Below are 19,671 nucleotides of genomic sequence, written 5' to 3'. Positions count from 1 at the left end.
ATAAAAATATTTTGTCATGATTATATATTTGTATCACACATATAAAAAATGTCTTATTGATTTTCCAATATGTGTATATAAAACTCTCGAGCCTTGTTATTGAACATATCGAGAGAGAAAAACGACAATTCAACAATTATTTATAGATTCGAGTTGAGCTTGAGTTTGGCTCGAGCTCGCATTAAAGCTCGCAAGCTTGATAACGAGCACAATTTTCTCAAGCTCGGGTAAGCTCGAGATCGGCTCGAACTCGAGTTTTACTTTATGAGCACAAGCCGAGCAAGGCCAAGCTCGGGCTCGGCTCGGCTCGTTAACCCCCTAATTCGAACTCCCATTTTTTGTTAGTAAATGATAAAAAATTTGTCAAGTATTATGCATATTTAAAAATAGATTCAAATTGCTAGCAGGGTAACTAACTCAACTCTGTTTATATTTATGCATAAGCCCTTTAAGCTACGTATCAACATTACACCATAATCCATTAAATTACCAACTATAGTTGGTTATTATCAACCTAAATTTGGCAAAAATAAAATAAATAAAGGCAAACTTCCCTCAAATTGTCAAATGTCACATTTCCTTCCTTGTCACCAATTTTAAACCTTACTAATTTTCAAAAATTACTTTATAATAAATCCCAAATAATTTAATTATAATAATAATAATTATGGGTTGTGCTACTTCAAAGGTAGCATTACAAGGAGCTGCTCCAAGCAAGGATACAATTCAACACAAGTTTTGGCCTCTACGACCTTCAAGTTGTAGTAAAATGGAGGATATTTCGATTAATATGAAAAAGCGCGAAGATGACACAATGTTGATAATAGGACGCGAGTCTAGTTTTTCTGAACAGAACCTTCTTGGACACGATAGTGACAAAAATGAGACGAGCGATCAATGTACGCGACTTAGTGTGTCGAGTAGTCCTATGCCTAAGAAAATTGGCTCAAATGAGTTGGTTTTATCAAGACAAATGGAAATGAAGGAGGAATTGAAAAGAGAAACCCGACAAGAGGCGAAAGACCAAGTGTTACATGACCTTAAAAAGCCAAGAGAAGTAGATGATGTTAAAAGGCTTACGAGTTTTTCTCCGTCACTAAGCTTCAAGGTGTACGTGATTAAACTTAATGGTGACGAAAAAATTGATGGTACTTTTCTAATTCTCGTTTCTTAAATTTATATGGTGTTTTGATGGCACACATTGAAAAAACCGCGTAGGTTTTTTATTATTAACTAGTTTTGGAGCCAGTGAAAATCACGGGATCATTAATAATTTATTATTTTAGGTATTTAATATGTGCATAGTTTATCTGGAGTACTCCCTCCATCTCGAATCTCGATTATTTGTTCAACTTTAATTTAAACAGCTCACGAAAAAAGAGAAAAGGGTAACAAATGAATTTAACGGATTTAATAATATTACAAAAAAAAAAAATATTTTGAGTTACATTAAAACAGAACTCTAATTTAAACCGCTCACGAAAAAAAGAGAAAAGTGTAACAAACTTAAAAACTTTATTTAAACCGCTCACGAAGAAGAGAAAAAAAAAGTGTTTTTTTTATTTTTTATTTTTTGTGGGCATCCGACCGTTATATCTAATCATATTGCCACAACTTGACTCCGTTGCTAGTCTTAAAATCAAATTATAATATGGATATTTTTTTTGATAAGGCGATCAATAATTTACGGTATTAAAATTCACCTTGATCAATGTGTCATTATTGTTAAAATATTAACCAAATTTAAATTTCCAACTTATAATATAACAAAAAGTTAAAATCAAGTAAAAATGAGCAATGACTTCCCAATCTACAAAGTAAAAATCATGTTAAAATTCACTTTACTATTTTGCTTCAATTGAGGTTTTGTTTTAGTATTTTTTTTTGTATACCGTGTAACCCATTCTTCAAAGGAGAATGATCTATTTTCCTATTCATATTTATTTTTGTTGCATATGTGAAATCTTATTACTATTGGTATTTTTATTTACTTTATTTGGCTTTTTACAGACAAAGACCAACTAATATTGTTCCAATAAAATTAAATGTCATCTAATATGAAATAAGAAAGCCGACATTTTCCCCTTGGACTCAAACACTCTCTAGTTTGCTTTATCCTCTTTTTTATTATTGCACGGAAAGACGTAATATTCATAGCCAATATACAATATTGAATAAAAGAACTAAACTTGTATCCGACTCAAACTAAGTGTGACGAATCAGTCATAAATATATATGGATCGCTTACATGTTTTTCGGTCCAAAAGAATACAATATTTTTTGTATGAGACGGTCTTATTGTGTTAACACATAACTCCTTTATTAGCAACAAATGAATAAATTTATTTACAAAATGGACCGTCTTACGTGTGACACCGTCTTATTTTATAATTTGTGAAAAGAATAAGAAAATACAATCATTAAAAGTCTAGTACATGTACCCAAAAATCACTAAAAGACCGTGAAAAGGAAAATTGAAGAATAAAATCATACTTTCCCTAACAAAAAAAAGAATAAAATGGTACTCGTACTATCTAACAATGTGGCATTGATCAATAAATCACTTGCTTGATCTTCATCCGCCTTTGCATTCCTATAATTATAAACCTATTAAGAAAATAACAATAACAACAACATTAACAACAAACTAAGAAAATTAATCATATAGAATAATACGAACACTAATAAGTATCAAATAAAAATAAAGTTCTATAGAGTGATATGTAAATGAGAGGTGGTGATTGTTGAGACTCATGAGAGATTGAGTATGAAGATAAAAATGAATCAATGTTACTATTTATAACCGGCAAACAAACAACTAAATTATTGTTATTAGGTCAAGTGAGGAGGGGAAAGGGTGAAGAAAAACAAAGGGTTTAAATAATTTATAAAAGTAATGACTCCTTTATTGTAGAGTATTTATGTATTTCTTAAATATTATAATTATTATAACAATTAAATTGTAGAGATAAATTGCACATTTGCTTTTTTTTATTACTTTTGTTTTGTTTATGATAGATTACTACACATGCTTGGAGTCTTTTGGTTTTACCTTTATATTGAGTTAACACTTACAAGTTACAAGTGCATAATTGTTTAGTCTCTTGGCCTTTCACCTGCTTCATTTCCAAGTGGTACAAAGTTTCAATTGATTGTAATCAACGTAAAAGATAAGAAATGACTTAGGGCTTTGATTTGTGTTCAGGTGATGACGTGGGTTTTTAAGTGTGCAAGGTGGCATTTTGTAATCCGATGTGGCATTGTCTACGTGGCTTTTAATTGCCATTTTATCTTAGCCTTTTAATAAGGTTTTATAGATTTCTGATTCCAGATTGCCCTACGTTCAATTTGGCAAATTGTTATTCATTATCTTGATTTAGCTTACATGATAAACGACCCTAATTTTGAAATATAAACTTATAAAGTTCCTTGATAATAAATGTGTTATTTTTTTGTTAATTCTTTGGAGGTGGCATCGAGAAGGAACCTAAGTTGGAAAAAATTATGGAAAATGAAGAGCATAAATTAGAACAAAGCAATCTTCAACAATCCCACGACAATGAATCCACATCTTCTAGTCAATCGAGCACGGTACAACCAATGCCTCATACTGTTTATGTATATACCTTAAATATATACATTTCTTTTATTTCCGCGGATAAAAAAGTCGTAAATTTAATCAAATCCTCAAGTTTAAGTATTACAAATGTCTCGAGAGTAAAATGTGTAATCAAGTCCTTTTTGCCTCTTATAGCCTTTGCAACCGGCTATGTTTATGGACTCAATCAAATAGAAACGATATTATGATTTTGAGTAATATATAGTACTCCGTATATACTTGTAAGATCTTATTAACAGAGTTTAATGAATGTGTGTTTTCTTGACAGGGAGGAAGAACCAAACTACTCAAGAAGACAACAATAGGGGATAAGTTTAGAAGAGTTGCACCCAAGAGTAACATTATACCTATCAGACTTATTTTTAAAGCAGGCGGTTTATACAACACTAATAAATTTAAATCGCTCTCTAAAAATGAAACTAAGCTTACTGATGTAAGTAATTGACCTAATCAACATCGATCAATAGAAAAGAAAATTAAAAAAGGCATAAGAGTTGGTTATTGTAATTTTAACTTTGAAGTTCAAAGTCATGTGGAAAGAATTGTATATATTTTGATGAAATGAAATGAGGAATTGTATATTTTGTCTTAGTAACGCATGTTAGAACAAGTCCAATAGTAAGCGGATACCTTCTAGCTTGACAAATCCACATCATATACTAAACTACAATCATTTTAAGCAACTAAACTATTCCAATGGTTTAGCTACCATTTATATTAGCTTGACATGAATCATAAATTCCAATAAATCAAAAATTAAAAATAAATCAAACCTAATTTATGGAACTAATTTTCCTATTGGTTGTTTTGTATAATGGATCAATTTAAGCAACTAGCTTAATGAAGCTAGTTGCTTGAGACAAGCCATCCTAGAAGGTCTTCTCCAATGGTGTAGCAACTACCTTACAATTTTAAGAAATTGCAAGCAAGTCCCTAAGTTGCACCATTGGACTTGCTCTATAATCCGGTTACTCTAAAATGTACTGCTAAAATATTAGAGTAATCAAATCATGATAGTGTAAGGTCCTGTTTTTTTTTTTTTTTTTTGAACTGAAACTGTCTGAAATGAACTAAATTGAGTTGAACTGAACTATATGGATTTGAACTAAATTGGAGTAAAGAGTTAATTTGTGAAGAAAGCAGCTGAACTGAATTGAATTGAACTGAACTGAATATAGTTGAACATAACTGAAATGAACTGAAACAAAACAGGGCCTAAGTTCAAATTAACCTAATGTGAATGACCTCAATTGACATTTTAAACGACCTTGAATAATTTGAATCCAAACCCGATCCATGGGACCTATTCGAAAAATTAAGTGGAAAATTGAATTGAACAAGAAAATAAAAAGTGAGTCAAAGAGCAAACTAAGCAGTCAACAGTCAAACTCGAAAGTCGTATACTCTACTCAATTAAAAATTCACCTGACGCATCACTCCCCTGAAGTCCGGAATTAGGATTTTCCCCAATTTCTTCGATCTATCTACACTCTATCAACAATTACTCATAATTTCTAGGGTTTATAATTTTCTGGGAAAAAAAAATATGAAGTCTTCAATAGGTATGCTCAAGAAATTCTCCTTCCTTAAAAATGATGCCGCTAAAGATCGCCGCGAGTTCAACCGCCCTCCTAAAATCGACGAACTTGCTCTCGCTTCCCAGGTTTATTTTGATTTTTGATTGTAATTGAATGATATTTTGTTTGATTTTGTTGTAATTGATTGATTAATTGCGAGTGCTGCAATGTGGATTGTTGGATTAGGTTATTTTGATTTAGTACATTGTGTGATTTGTAGCTGCTTGATTGAAGCTAGTGATAGTAAGTTGTTGATAATGATCTAGGGTTTGAAGTTGTTGAATTTGATTTTTATTGATTAGTGTTCTTGTTTGATTATGTTGTGATTAATTAACTGCAAATGATGTAATGTGTATTGTGAAGTACGGAGTAATAAATTAGGTTAATTTGATTTAGTACATTGTATGATTTATAGCAGCTTAATTGAAAATGTTAGTAAGTTGTCGATGTTCTAGGATTTGGTGGCTGATGAGATAGGAAATTCATGAATTTGTTTGAAGTAGTGGAAGATGTAGTAGTAGTAGTTCTCGACGCAATTTTCATCTTAGTTCATTCAGAAGCAGCCTCTTTGTGCTGATAACATAGAGGTAAGGTTGCGTAAATCGGTTTCCCCTTGCCCGGCAATTCGTGGGAGCCATTGAGGTACTTGGGTAATATTGTTGTTGTTGTAGACTTGTAATGAAGACACATTTACCTCTCAATACGGTGGTTGTTATATGTAAAACCGTCTTACAAGGGAATTTGTGTTTGCAACGAGGTTGGGAAAGAAATGTGATAAGAGGAATTTATTTGGGTATTATTGTTTGGCAGGAGATGCAGAAAATGCGCGACTGCTATGATAGCTTGCTCTCTGCTGCTGCTGCGACAGCAAACTCTGCATATGGTATGAATTGAACGACTTGATTTGTTTTCATTTTTTCCGTAGCTTTGCAAATTTAGTGTATGCGTACAAATGATAGCTTCTTCTATTGTTAGTGACATGTCCTTTGCCTTCTGGTAGAACTATGTGTCCCTTCTATAGTTTACTTTGTGACTTTTAGTATTAATTGACGCAGCTGTTGCAATAAATACTTTCCAGAAGTATAATGTGGTAGAGAGAAAGTTGAGACTACTGGGAATCTAGCTTTTGAACTCAGATAATCAGACTTCACTGCTCATATATACTAATTGTGTTAGGACGATTTAAACCACTTGGAGAAATGTTTAGAGTTACTTCTGGGAGCAGTTTGAACTATATGATGGATGATGATGGTAGCAATGTCGTGGGTGCTTACAGGAAGAAGTGGTGATGTCTTGGGTGTGTAGTGAGACCGTGATAGAGGGAGGGTGACAGAATTTGTTAACCAAAGGGTCTTGTGGTGAAGCAAAAAAGTGATGCTATTTTGCTGTGTTATTATCCAATCTTCTCTTGAAATTAAGTTTCAATGACGTTTTTGATGTGGGTAGCTTCATATGTGCTTTAAGCTGTAGCTTTTGCATGGTGATCTTTCACCCTTTTGCTGTAATAGGTGTCACCCTCTTTGTATCCCTTCTACATACTTGATTATTCTAAAAAGATGATTAAAGAAGTATTGGATCTAAAGTTGGCAAATGGGTCTTTTAGGTTGGGATTTGGGTTGGGTTAGTTCCGGCTGGGTCATTTAATGTGAGTTACACATATTTATTTGAGCGCGGGTGTTGGGTTTGTTTCAGATTTGCTGTTACTTCTTCAATTTGGGTTGGGAACATTTCAAGTAAATCCAGGGACACAGGCAAAGGCTATGTGGACGTTCTACTATAAACTAAAAAAACACATCAGCTTTTATTAAAATACTGTTTCCAATCTGTGTTTCATTACTGGATGTAGTTGATGCCTAAGTCGTCTATTTATCTTTTTCACAATGTAACCCTATGGAGAGTTACTGCACCATTAAGTGTTATTTTTTAGTTACCTTTATCTCTCCTCTTTATAAGAACCCTGTCTCAAAAAGCTACTATGATACATCTAATATGGGTTTCATAATTACGAAAAAAAGTTATTATATCCACCTGGATGAAAGATCTGCTTTTTTTTGGGATTAGGATCCTCTCCATTTCAAGAAATGGAGAGGCCATTTCCTCTCCCAATCTCTTTTAATAATGATTTCCTCTTTCACCCCCATTTTTCCTTTATTTTTATGCGTAAATTTAAAACCGTTAGATGTTGTTAGAATGTGATCCGGACTGTTGATGGGAAATGGACTCTCCATTTAAAGAAATGGAGAGAAAATGGAGTCATTTTTTTTTGTTCCTGAAGCTTAAGTGATTTATATTTTCAAATGGAGGGATTATGAGGGTAAATTTGACATCATGTTCATATCGATCCGTTTATGTTGGAAAAAAATTTCTTGAAGAGCTTCACTAAAAAAAATTACTTTTTTGCTGAAAGGATTGCTCAAGTAAATATTTCAAGTGGACCTCTATTAAAGTTTAATGTTGGGTAGGTATGCTTTGAAGTAGAGAGATTTGAGCCTTCCTGATCTTGAATGTCAATGGCTCTGTTGTTGATTACGCAGTGTCTCCAGTCTCTCCACCCCCTCGCTTCCAATGCTGCCCATAAATAAAAACCAATATTGGCGATGTTTATTTGTTTTAGCTGAATCTCATTTTCTAAGTTTGTATGTAACTGGTTTCTGACTACTGACTTCAATTGGCATTGCAGAGTTTTCAGAGTCTCTACACGAAATGGGTGGCTGTCTACTGGACAAAGCTGAATTGTACAAGGATGAGGATAGTAGTACGTGTCCCTCATTTTTTAACTCGGTAAAACTTAAGTTGTTGGCAGTAGCTATGTTGCTTAGACTTGATTAGGAGTATCCAATATGTGCCCTTATCCAAGTGCGGGGATTGGCTACTTGCCAAAAAAAAAAAATCTTCATGTTTTGTGCTTAGAACGAAGTGTTTTAAGTGTTACTCTTGTTCGAGCTGAGACAAATACACGAGTTTATATGAGTTGGAATAATAAAGCTAGTGGTATTTGCTTTCTACTTTGCTTGTATTGACTATGGTGTTGACTTTTTTTTATAAGTTGTATGTACTCTATTGCCGAAGTTGTTTCAAACTTTCATATGCTTTTCATCGTAAGGAGAACTATGGTTAACCTGCTTCAGATTACATAATTCCTACTTTTGATGTAGTAGTTTTATTAGCCGTAGAGTTGAAAAAAGAATGGTTTCCGCTGTAAAGTAGATATTCAATTCACACATTTTATATTCAAATTCTGAATTCATTAGTAGATTTCATGAGCTCACATTTGAAGCTACATGGCAAAAATGTTTTGAGTCAGTTCTTGTCAGTCGTGATTTCTGTTAGTCTTGCTGCTTTACTATCCCACGCAAAAATTAACATGAGTGGTCGTTAGGTAATTCTCGAAATGATCACACCCACTGGTCTAAATTAAGGCCTTATTCTTTGCTACTGTAAGTATTACAAGTTAAACTTGTTTTCTTTTTAGGTAAAAGTTGTTTTCTGTGAATTTGTTTCCTTCTATCCAAATAAGATGTTTTTAACATTGTTATTTTAATTGTGAGTTCTTTGGGTTGCTTGACATCTGAATCTGATGATGGAAAGGGGAGTTCTTCCATCTTGAAAAAATAATTTTCTTTTGATTGCTATATATTGTGTTGAATTTGTTGTGGTGGGTGATTAGCTTCTTTATATGTCTGCAGAAAAGGCCTTGTTGATGCTGGGAAACATTCAACTTGAACTTCAGAAACTTGTTGATCTTTATGTAAGTCCTAGTTGCGGTGGCTTTTTGTTTTGTTTATCATCAGTTTATTCTATCTTCATATGAAACCATGATATAATCTTGCTCTTCTGTGTTTTGGCAGCGTTCCCATATTTTCGTCACTATCACGAATCCATCAGAATCTCTTCTCAATCAACTTCAAACTGTGCAGGTTTTCATTACTGCAATTTATTTTCGCAAGCCTCATTTTTTAATTTTTTTTTATTTTTTTTTTATTTTACTGTGGCTTCACAGACTATCATTACCTATTTTCATAAATGCCCATTTACTTGGTATGCAAGATCTTGACTGGATTCTTTTCCCTTTAATTAATATAGGAAATGAAACAGCAGTGTGACGAGAAAAGGTATGAACCTTGGTCTACATAAGGTCTCTTTTTCCACCAATTTTAAGTTGTATTTAAACTAGAAAATGGTATGCAGAACTGTATATGAATACATGCTGGCACAACAGCGAGAAAAAGGACGGTCAAAAGGTGGAAAAGGTGAAAGTTTTTCTATGGATCAGTTGAAGCAAGCCCATACTGAATATGAAGAGGAAGCGACTCTGTGTGTTTTCAGGCTGAAGTCTCTAAAGCAAGGACAGTCTCGATGTCTTTTAACACAAGCAGCTCGTCATCATACAGCTCAGGTCTAGCTGGTGGTTCTTACCTGACTATCAATACCTTCAACAATATGTCGGCTACTAAAATTCTGATTCTTATAACTTTAGTGAATACTTTGTTTGAATTACAGTTAAACTTCTTCAAAAGAGGGGTTAAATCGCTAGAGACAATTGACCCACATGTAAAGCTGATTGCCGAAAAGCAACATATAGACTACCAACTTAGTGGGCTTGATGACAATGATGGAGAAGATGAGGAAGAAAACAGTTATGATTCTAAAGATCAAGGAGAATTAAGCTTTGACTATCGCCCACAAAAGCTGGGAACTGACGCTGGGATGACATCAAGGAACTCAATGGAGGTGAGTATCTGATGTAGCAATCACATTTGAAATGTAATTGATTCATGAGTAAATGCCTTTGTGTTCTTACATGTCACATTTCAGTTTTCAAGTGAACCTATTCAATGATTGAATTTCGAAGGTGTTATTTATCATATACTTCCTACATCGCATTTACATTTTCCACTTTGCATCACAAATAGGGACAATATAAATGAGATGGAGTCATGGAGGGAGTACTTTATACCTCCAATGATCTGGGAAACATCTAGTCTGTACAATTTGAATTTGTGAATTTTTTCCTTATTTTTTTTTCTCTTGGCTTTTATTTCCTCTCAGTCTGTCTCATCTAACAAAGGCTCTTTGTGATGGTTTTGTGTTCTAATCCTATATTATTTTGGAACTAAAGCTACATTATTGAATACTTGCTTTAATTTGATTTGTGGGTTGTTGGCTAGATTAGTACTGAAACTGATGTTTTTCCCTACTGTACATAGGGTTTTTTTGGGGGAAAAACTTCCGCTTATACTATCAAGCAAATTTATCGTGGTTTTGTTTCAGTTGGACCAGGAAGAAGAGTCGGTTCCTAAACCATCAACAATGGAAAATACAGAGGTATCTCACATCTCTGAACTCTGACCTTGAATTTATTTTGTGAATATGCAGTGGAAAATGGGCTTGATCCATCAGGTGATTTATAATATTTAATTAATTTTATTACAACCCTCACATTATACTGTATTAAAAAAAATTACATAAAGGTCACGTACACTGTTACACATTACACCTCATGGCGCCTTGTCATTTTCCTGCAATTAATATATTTTTTTTGAAAATACTCTGAGTGCAGTTCAGATTTGAGAAAGTTCAAGCGGATTCACAGATGCTGGACAGTGAACCAAGGACAAGTAACTACAGCCATTCTGCACCCATCCTTGCCGAAAAGAAGATTGATCCAGCTGAGAGAATAAGACGAATGCGTCCTTCCCTTACCCAGAAGTTTCACACGTATGTACTACCTACTCCTGGTGATGCAAAACCTTCAAGTTCCACAAGAACAAGTTCAGCTCCTCGGTCTAGACCGAAAAGCCTCTCGGACCAAAATATATGGCATTCATCCCCCATCGAAACCAAAATGAATAAGAGAGACTCAAAAGAGGATAACCAATCAGTTGGGAATAGCATCCAAGCCTCCACCCGCCTACCTCCTTTGGCCGATGGACTACCTTCTCGACCGAGTGATGCGGTTGATTCATCCGATCATAAGAAAATAAAAAGACAAGCTTTCTCCGGTCCTTTAAGCAGCAATCCTCGCTCCACAAAATCTAGTGTATCTGCTTTTGGTCCAATATCTGGCCCTATATCTCAACCCTTAATACCTCGACCATCATCTCCTAAAGCGTCATACCGCTCTCCTCCATCGATATCACCGCCCAAGATAAGTGAGCTTCATGAACTTCCTAGGCCACCTGGCAATGTGATCAACAAACCCGGATCCAGTGGATTTACTGCTCCTTTCCCGTCAAGGAACTCTGAATCTGCTGTGAAAAATAGAACCACATCTACTGCCTCTAATACAGCATCTCCCTTGCCAATACCCCCAGTGACCTTTCCGCGGAGTCTCTCTACACCTTCTAGCCACTATAGAAATAAAGCTTTAAGCATCACTAAGGTTTTTGAGTCTTCTCAACCCGATAAAGATGCCGCTTCTCCTCCTCTGACACCTATGTCTTTATCAAATGCTAACGCAGTATTAGCATCTCCTAGAGCTGGGACTTAGTCTCTCGAAACATAAAAGGTATTGTGTCCTGTACTAATTTAAGCTTTCTAGATTCCGTATGTTTCTGCTGGCTAGTTATATGAATCACACTGCGTAAATCTCTTTTTTTTGTTCTAATGCGCTGAGCTCTCCGCCATTCCTGATCTCCTGCATCATTGATTGTTGCATGTGCTTTTAAATGTTTGAAATACTCGTGAAATTGATAAAGTATCCCCCATAAAATTGCAGTGATACAGCAAATATATTACTACATACATGTATTAGCTTGCAGTTCCTTATCATGTTCCTCAATCATTCACCCAAATGCCACCTCATCTCAAACAATAGTTTCCATACCTTGTACCATTCTTCATCTTCTCATATATCCTCGATAATCCTTATCTTATTGTCCAATATAATCTTGTAAATTATCTGTTCCTACTACTTCTGCATCATAATCTTCTGAAGGCATCATGAAGGTCTGTTTGCTCGCGTGCTAGTTAAATATGCCATGTTCGTGTTTAGTATCTTCGAGGATAAGAATCATCTATTCATTTTATAGTTAAGCTTGTATAAGATTGTTGTAGGACACAGACACAGTTATTCTTATCAAGAAATGATGTGCATTGAAGAAAATTGGGTCATTGTATTCTGTTCGTTTTTGTTTTGTTTTGTTTTTTTGGGTTCATTCTATCATAATCACTCTCGGCCACAAAAAAACAGGAGTGCCATAATGACATGGTGTGATTTTATTGCAGGTGGAAGAAGGATCCAATTCGCCGTCATCTCATAATGGGCACAGCTCTGTACATACTTTGTGCCCTTTCTTCTGTAGCTAGCTTATAATGTAAGATTTCAATTTTGTTAATCTGCTTTTATCTTTAACAGAGAATTCATTCTCGGTGTAACTTGTATGTAACGACTAATAACGATATTCTTTTCTTGAAAGCGAATAATTTTATTTTCCTACCACGGTCGAGTTTTACGTTAATGTGACTTGTCATATGTGCTTGTAAGCTGTATTGTAAGTCTTTAGTGAGCACATTGATTTCTGATGAATTTAGTCGTATAGTTTCATGTTCGACTGTTTGGACTCGCATGTAAAAGTATTTTATACAATACTTATAAGTTTGTACAAGATGATATGTAAATGTGCCTTAGTTACTATTGAAAATATATCTCAATATTTATTTTCATTCAAAATCGACCAATATTTACCAAAGCCATAGAAAATATGGATTAAGAGTTAACACCGTTTGATCATCCCGATTAAACGGGAGCAATATGTAGTACGGGAGCAGCAGCAACTTTTTTTCAAAATCGACCAATATTTAAGACTGTTTTAAGTTCTTAACTTAAAAACGGCTCTCACACCCAATTAAAATAGAGGTAAAAATAATAAGAAATTATGAGATATTTAAAGTTACCACGGTTTTAAAGCAAGACCAACTACTTTTGCATTTGATGAATGTCTGTATACCAATGCAAACTTCTAAAATCATGACTAACCAATTTTCTTAGTGCGTTAAATCTTGTTCAATCTTCCCATCTCACCCTTTTAAAAAAAACTTTCTTATCTTAGCAAGTAAAATTAACAAGTCTGAGTCTCTGAGGTCCTTTCTAATTGAGTTTTGATAGGGCTAGATTGGAGATTGAAGGTCCCGATTAGCTAGTCTAGACCGAGTCTTGAACAACCCTAATCGCCAACCTCACAACCCCATCATCAAACTTACCGGAATTTAGCCGTGCAAACTGCAAACCCACCCCCTCACCTTTGTCATATCCTAATACCTATCAATTATCGATTATCTAAAGTCAAAATTAGGAACAATCAAGAGTACTAATAGTTATAGTACAAACACAAATCCACACTAAAAGTACCGCGAATTTTAGGTGAGATCGTCTCATACATAACTACGTAACACTATCCTAAACATATATGAATTCCAATTAGTAAATAGGTCTCACACGTAAAACCATCTCATCTAAATTTTTGAACTAGAAATAACAGTTGCGGATTTTCTCATCCGCGTTTTTGAACTAGAAGTAACAGTTGCGAATTTTAATGCTATATATCCATACCCCCCGATATCCCTACAGATCACATGAATAATCAAAGAAGAACGAGTTAAGAGAGACAGACATAAATGCATTGATAATTGATTCACACCAGTCTGCAAATCACATCAACTGTATGTCCGTTTTCATGTATTCCGTACATTACATTACTTTACCTCACATAATACGTGAGACCCACCAAACACTACTATGCCATCTCTTTTCGGGTTGGTCCCACCTACCTTTATTATTATCTCACCAATTATCATTCATTGAAACTAAAAAATCAAATTCACACTTTTTTCTTGTTTCTTTTTTTTTTTATTGTTCATCAACCTTTATTTTATTCATCATCTAATAATCTCCATCTTTCTCTTTCTCATTAATTCCTGAAAACCCATTTCATTTTACACCAATTTTGAACTACCCTTTTGCACTTTTCAGGTAATTCTTTAAAAATTTTGATATAATTAAAAGGTTAAATGTTTGAATGTTTGTTCAAAATTTTGATGGTTAATTATGGGTTTTTCGGATGTTAGATACTTTACTTGTTATTTATTAATTCTTCTTGTTGTTTGGCGGAGTCAGGATTTACAGTTAGGAGCCGAAAAGTCTCAGTGGAAGCGAACCAGGAATGCCATAAGGTAAACTCGAAAAAAAAAAAAAAATCGAAAATGTAACTAGAATTTTCGAAATTTTCAATTTTCTAGTGGTGGCGAGCGCCCCTGCTAGCCCCTGTAGAATAAGACCGTCTTACAGTGTGAGTGAGGCGGTTTTTTACTGGCTAAACATTGAATTAAGAAATGCAGTCTGCAGATGGGTTTTGTTTTCAAAGTTCTAGCCTTTATTCCCCTTAACTTTTCGAGATAGAGTTTGTGCCTTTTCTGTTTAATTACATTAGTGTTATTCTTTAGGAGTGTAATTTGCTTAATTTGTACTCCATCATTAGTTTTTAAATCCACATTTTGTGTAAGCTGTAATTGAAGACTTGAAGTAGTTCAGAGACTTGAGGAACTGAGTAGTGAGTATGATAGAAAGATATCATTTGTTGAGGAATTTTGCTGATTGTTTGTTGCCATTTGAATTACTTGTTGTTTGGTCGCGTAATCGATGAAACTTGCAGGCCTGAGTAAGCAGATTACTGGGGATTTATGATATATTGATATAGTCCTTTGTGTTATTTCTGAATGTTTCGAAAGTCAGAAAATTTTCGAACAATCAATATGGATCATGGATGCACCAATTTTGGCCGTTTTAAATATTCATTGGCCTTTGAAACTTTGCCTCACATTTCTTTTCACTAGAAGTAAATAAATACTTCGTATAATGTTTTGAAATGTAATAGCTATAGTACTAGTTTAACTCCTTGTTTGAATGGAGACGTTTAACGGGAAAGGAGGGGTGACTGACGATTTGCCTTGTTTAGTTAGCAAGTTGGGTTGGAGGTAATAGAGGAAACCATTTGGTACCCTCCCCTCACCGTCCCTCGTATATGATATTCAAAGTTGGCCTAACTAAGGCATCAGTTTTTGGTTAATGGAAATAAGCTGAAACCGGACAATGTGCCTTTTTAATCGTGGAACTGACTTGACTAAATAGCTCACCATTCCGTGTCAATCCCCCTTTCCTTTTATTCAACTGGCTATTTTGATTCATCCTTTGTGTTTTGTGCATGACATCAGGCTAAATCTTGCGTCACGCAACACTAGGAATATTTTAGTATCATCCACTGCGTCTTAGGGCTATGGAGAAAATGTTGGACAGATTTCTTCCGACTGTGAAAGCTCAGATGGTTCCGTTGGAGTAAGCTGTTATAGACGTAGGAGTTGTTCATACTATGACGCATAAGAGCGTCATTCCCGGTGCTAGCGAAATTGTTGAAATTGGGGAATTAAATCCTGGAGAACGTAAGCCAGAGATAAAAACGGATGAAAATGATAGAAGATATCTTGCCTCAAATACCGGGAACATCAGTTCTGTGGAAGAAGATCTAAACCAGCTTTTTGAGATATTTAATCGTAGATCTTCATCAGTTAGGTCCTCACATGAAAACCAAGCTAGTACTTCAAAGAGGAATTCCTCCAAAAAGCATGTTAGATCAAGTGGCTCTCATTCGTCTGGACATGGAATTTCTGCGCAAGTGAACCTAAAACAGGCATTGCGAGGCTTGTGCCTTTCTCAGGCCTCCGAAATGGCTACCATGAAACGCTCGCTGAAGTCACCTCGTTCTTCTGAAGCTGAAAGGATAATGACCATGTACCGCAATGTTGTTGAAGACGTTAATTCTGATCATGGACAAGATTATAGCAAAGGAGGTGTTCTGGAAATACCCCTTGTGCCTGAACAAAAAACTTTCAACTCTTTTCCGATTGTTCCAAAGAAGTTGCCACCATTGGATTTCTCGCCATCAAATCGAAGTTCTCTCACAGATAAGGCAGTGGGAACTACCACAGTGCACAATGATACTTTTGAGTCGAATAACTCTCCAGCTGCCATTAATAGCATAAGCCAGGTAACTAAGAGTGGCGCGCTAGAAGATGGGAATTCCTGTGCCTCTGTTGACGTTGACTTTGCTAATCAAACCTTTTGGACAAAATCATCTCAGACCGGAAAGCGTGCATTTCCAGCCTCTTCATCTCGTTCTATATCTGCCAAGAGCTCTTCAGATATCCCCGGAAAATTGCCAGCGCAGAAAGTTTTGGTTGCTGCAGCAGTGGAAGCCGGAAGGCGCAAGTCAAAGGTTGATATGATCCATCAGGATCCAAAGGCACGTTCGCCATGTTATTCTGACGATTCCCATGACAAGAGCATTAGCATATTGACAGAGCCATTGCATACTGAGAGGCATGATTCTCTTCTCTCGTCTCGTTCTAGTTATGGTAAGCCCTCGCTAGACCCTGCTAGGACAATGGCAGAACAAAAACTGAAAATTTCTGCCTCGCCTACACGCTCTCCTCGCCGTTTTGATCTCGGTGAGAAAGTGTTCGATCTTAGTAAGGGTAGTCTGGACCCTAGTAAGCTGGTTGGTAAAGAGCCTGAAGTGCCCTTGGGAGAAGTAGAGGTCAAAGACTTGGGCATCGATGCGCAGAAGCATAGTTTGAAGACTGTATCCTCGACCGACTCTCCAAAAGGTACAAAAGTAAGGAGATCAGCTAGAAATGCCCAACATTTTGTCGAACCTCTCATCAAGACTAAGAATCTTGTTAAGGGGAGATCTAAAAAGAAAAAAGCGTTGGATAATAGCTCAAATATTATAAACAGCGAATTCAATAATGACCTGTATTCAAGTCCACACCCAATAGTCTGTCCAAGATGCCAGTGTGTGGTGACGGATGACTGGAAGGAATCCAGTAACGAGTCTTCTTTATCTTACCATGATTCTCCAGTTTCCCTTCAGGAATCTCTGGTATCTCCTCAAGAATCGATGGTGTTCTATGAAGACTCTCCTATATCTCCATTCGCTAGTAGTAGTAGTGGAACTAGTTCTGATGGTTTAAACAAGCCAAAGACTGTTCTTGTTGGATCTGCTAGCAACTCAAGGTCGAGGGATAAAATGGAATTTACGCAGAGCTCAAAAAGCAGCCCTGGTGAATGTAGTAGTAACACAACTGTTAGTCAAAATACTAACTTGAGCCGGCCTAGCTTTTGTGATCGGCCTCACATGTCTAAGGATGTTAGGTGGGAAGCGGTTTGCCAAGTAAGGTCTCAACAACGTGGGACTTTAGGGTTGAAAAACTTCAGTCTACTGAAGAAGCTCGGATGTGGGGACATTGGAACTGTTTACCTTACTGAGCTGATTGGTACTAATTGCCTCTTTGCTATAAAGGTCATGGATAATGAGTTTTTGGCCAGACGGAAAAAGATAAGCAGGGCGCAAACTGAAAAGGAAATATTGAGAATGTTAGACCATCCTTTTCTTCCCACTTTGTATTGCCAGTTCACTTCAGATAATCTATCGTGCTTAGTCATGGAGTATTGTCCCGGGGGTGATCTACATGTTCTCCGGCAAAGACAAGCTGGCAAGTGTTTCTCAGAACAAGCTACCAGGTAATATTTACATTTGTCTTTATGGTTGCTGTTTTCTAGATTCCAGCGTAAATCAACCCTCCAAATTTTCTTTTGCTTCACTCAAACGTGTGTCTCCACTATCCGAGACACATAATCAGAAAGTAATACGGATACCTAGGGTTCAGCAAATTCGGTAATCTAGGATTGAGCTAAGACCAGAGTTTTTCATATTCATCTTAGAACATTATGAGATTGTTGAACCTGTTCAGTGCATCATGCTGGAGATAAGTTCCGCCAAGGCTCTACATTTGGAACTGTATGCCGCTTAGATAGATGCGTAGAACCTTTTTTGTTCATTCTCTGCAATTATATTAATTATACTTTATTTCCTTTTCAGATTCTATGTTGCTGAAGTACTCCTTGCATTAGAGTACCTGCACATGCTTGGAGTTGTCTACCGGGACTTAAAACCCGAAAACATTCTAGTACGAGAAGATGGCCACATTATGCTCTCTGACTTTGATCTGTCACTCCGATGTGCTGTCAGCCCAACACTTCTGGTTTCATCATCAATGTCAGAAGGGTCAAGAAATACATCTCATGATTCCCATTCATGTTCAGATTCTCGGTGTGCTCAACCTCTCTGCTTAGAACCACCCTGTCAAGTCGCATGCTTTACTCCAAGGCACGCGAGGAAGATAAAATCTGATATGGCAGCTGAAATGAGACCGTTACTCCAGCTTGTGGCAGAGCCCACCTCAGCAAGATCCAACTCTTTTGTGGGCACACATGAGTATCTGGCCCCGGAAATCATCAAAGGAGAGGGTCATGGGAGTGCTGTCGATTGGTGGACTTACGGTATCTTTCTTTATGAGCTCCTTTATGGAAGAACGCCCTTCAAAGGAGCTGTAAATGAAGAAACCTTGGCCAATGTGGTATTGGAGAACTTGAAATTCCCAGATAACCCTCTGGTTAGCCTTCAAGCCAGAGACCTAATTGCTGCCCTTTTGGTCAAAGAGCCGGAGAATAGGCTCGGGACAGAAAGAGGTGCTACGGAGATAAAACAGCACCCTTTCTTTGAAGGGCTGAACTGGGCCTTGATTAGGTGTGCTGTTCCACCCGAATTGCCTGAGGCACGGGACTACAGCCTGACAAAACCAACCTCTAATGAAATGAACATGAAGAATCCCGAAAGTTTGGAGTTTGAGGTCTTCTAAGAGGAAAAATCATTCAGTCTGATATTTGTATTTAGGTGAATATAGAGGTTCAGATGTTCTGGTGGAAGCCTTCCTGCCGGCCTTATATTTGTATCTAAGTGAAGGCTCATAGCGTAAATTTTGACAGTCTTCCATTTGTTATACCGAGAGATATTCAGGTAATTTTGAGATGGAACTTACAATTACCTCTTCAGTAAATTTTTGGGTAATTATATGAAGCTTGTATGTAGACTTTGCAAATAGGCCAATCTGTCGATTTGGGTCGGGTCAGCTTGGTTGTCTACTTGTCTTGCACTTCAGGTCAGCTTCTTGTATGTTGATATTGGATCATTTTGAGTTTGAGTCATTTCGAGTACTAATAACTTAAGGCCAGGTCAGTCGGATTTGGTTCGGATTATTGCAAGTCATACAACAAATGGGCTGTTGTTATTTTGTTATGTATATACGTGCTATTTAGGATCACATTTTAGGGATGGGTCTAGTTGGGCATATTTTGATTGGTGCGAATCGAGTCCATTTCGAGTCTTAGGTCAGTTTATATTTAATTCTGAGAACCGCAAGTTATGTTCTCGTACAGCTGCTGTACCTGTATATATGGAGTATTTGATAGCAATGGTAGAATGGTCCCAACTACACCTGAAAACTTAATTTGTGCTCAGTGGTATTCTTAGCGACAGCAAATCTAGTGACAGATTGTCTGACCTTTGAAACTAAAAAGGCCAC

General features: G+C 36.2%; 2 protein-coding genes across 3 annotated transcripts; both read left to right on the top strand.

Annotated features, from left to right (window-relative positions):
- The first annotated feature begins 4,989 nt into the window (after positions 1 to 4,989).
- On the top strand, positions 4,990 to 12,650 carry LOC141622192 (uncharacterized protein At2g33490-like). Of its 2 annotated transcripts, none has more exons than XM_074438247.1 (11): positions 4,990 to 5,282; positions 6,007 to 6,079; positions 7,877 to 7,977; positions 8,883 to 8,944; positions 9,045 to 9,113; positions 9,280 to 9,308; positions 9,385 to 9,592; positions 9,697 to 9,927; positions 10,468 to 10,521; positions 10,757 to 11,704; positions 12,424 to 12,650. In XM_074438247.1, the coding sequence occupies exons 4-10, from the start codon at positions 8,897 to 8,899 to the stop codon at positions 11,684 to 11,686; spliced, it is 1,569 nt and encodes a 522-aa protein (XP_074294348.1). In that variant the 5' UTR covers positions 4,990 to 5,282; positions 6,007 to 6,079; positions 7,877 to 7,977; positions 8,883 to 8,896; the 3' UTR covers positions 11,687 to 11,704; positions 12,424 to 12,650. The 2 variants fall into 2 exon arrangements, with proteins under 2 accessions (XP_074294348.1, XP_074294347.1); XM_074438246.1 differs by having other exon boundaries at positions 4,994 to 5,282; positions 7,877 to 7,951.
- A 1,270-nt stretch (positions 12,651 to 13,920) lies between these two features.
- Positions 13,921 to 19,130, top strand: LOC141622191 (serine/threonine-protein kinase KIPK2-like). The gene is made up of 4 exons (XM_074438245.1): positions 13,921 to 14,167; positions 14,312 to 14,367; positions 15,406 to 17,770; positions 18,129 to 19,130. Exons 3-4 carry the CDS (start codon positions 15,561 to 15,563, stop codon positions 18,946 to 18,948), a joined length of 3,030 nt encoding a protein of 1,009 aa, XP_074294346.1. The 5' UTR covers positions 13,921 to 14,167; positions 14,312 to 14,367; positions 15,406 to 15,560; the 3' UTR covers positions 18,949 to 19,130.
- The last annotated feature ends 541 nt before the right edge of the window (positions 19,131 to 19,671 follow it).

The sequence above is a fragment of the Silene latifolia genome, chromosome X, assembly GCF_048544455.1.
Source record: "Silene latifolia isolate original U9 population chromosome X, ASM4854445v1, whole genome shotgun sequence".
NCBI lineage: Eukaryota > Viridiplantae > Streptophyta > Magnoliopsida > Caryophyllales > Caryophyllaceae > Silene > Silene latifolia.
This window is presented reverse-complemented; position numbering and strand designations above follow the sequence as displayed.

Excerpts from the sequence above, each read along its gene's own strand:
- LOC141622191 (XM_074438245.1), top strand. The coding sequence starts at position 15,561 with ATGACGCATAAGAGCGTCATTCCCGGTGCTAGCGAAATTGTTGAAATT. Across the intron at positions 17,771-18,128 it reads TTCTCAGAACAAGCTACCAG|ATTCTATGTTGCTGAAGTAC; the intron begins GTAATATTTACA and ends TTTCCTTTTCAG.
- LOC141622192 (XM_074438246.1), top strand. The coding sequence starts at position 5,166 with ATGAAGTCTTCAATAGGTATGCTCAAGAAATTCTCCTTCCTTAAAAAT. Across the intron at positions 8,945-9,044 it reads AGAAACTTGTTGATCTTTAT|CGTTCCCATATTTTCGTCAC; the intron begins GTAAGTCCTAGT and ends GTGTTTTGGCAG. Across the intron at positions 9,114-9,279 it reads ATCAACTTCAAACTGTGCAG|GAAATGAAACAGCAGTGTGA; the intron begins GTTTTCATTACT and ends TAATTAATATAG.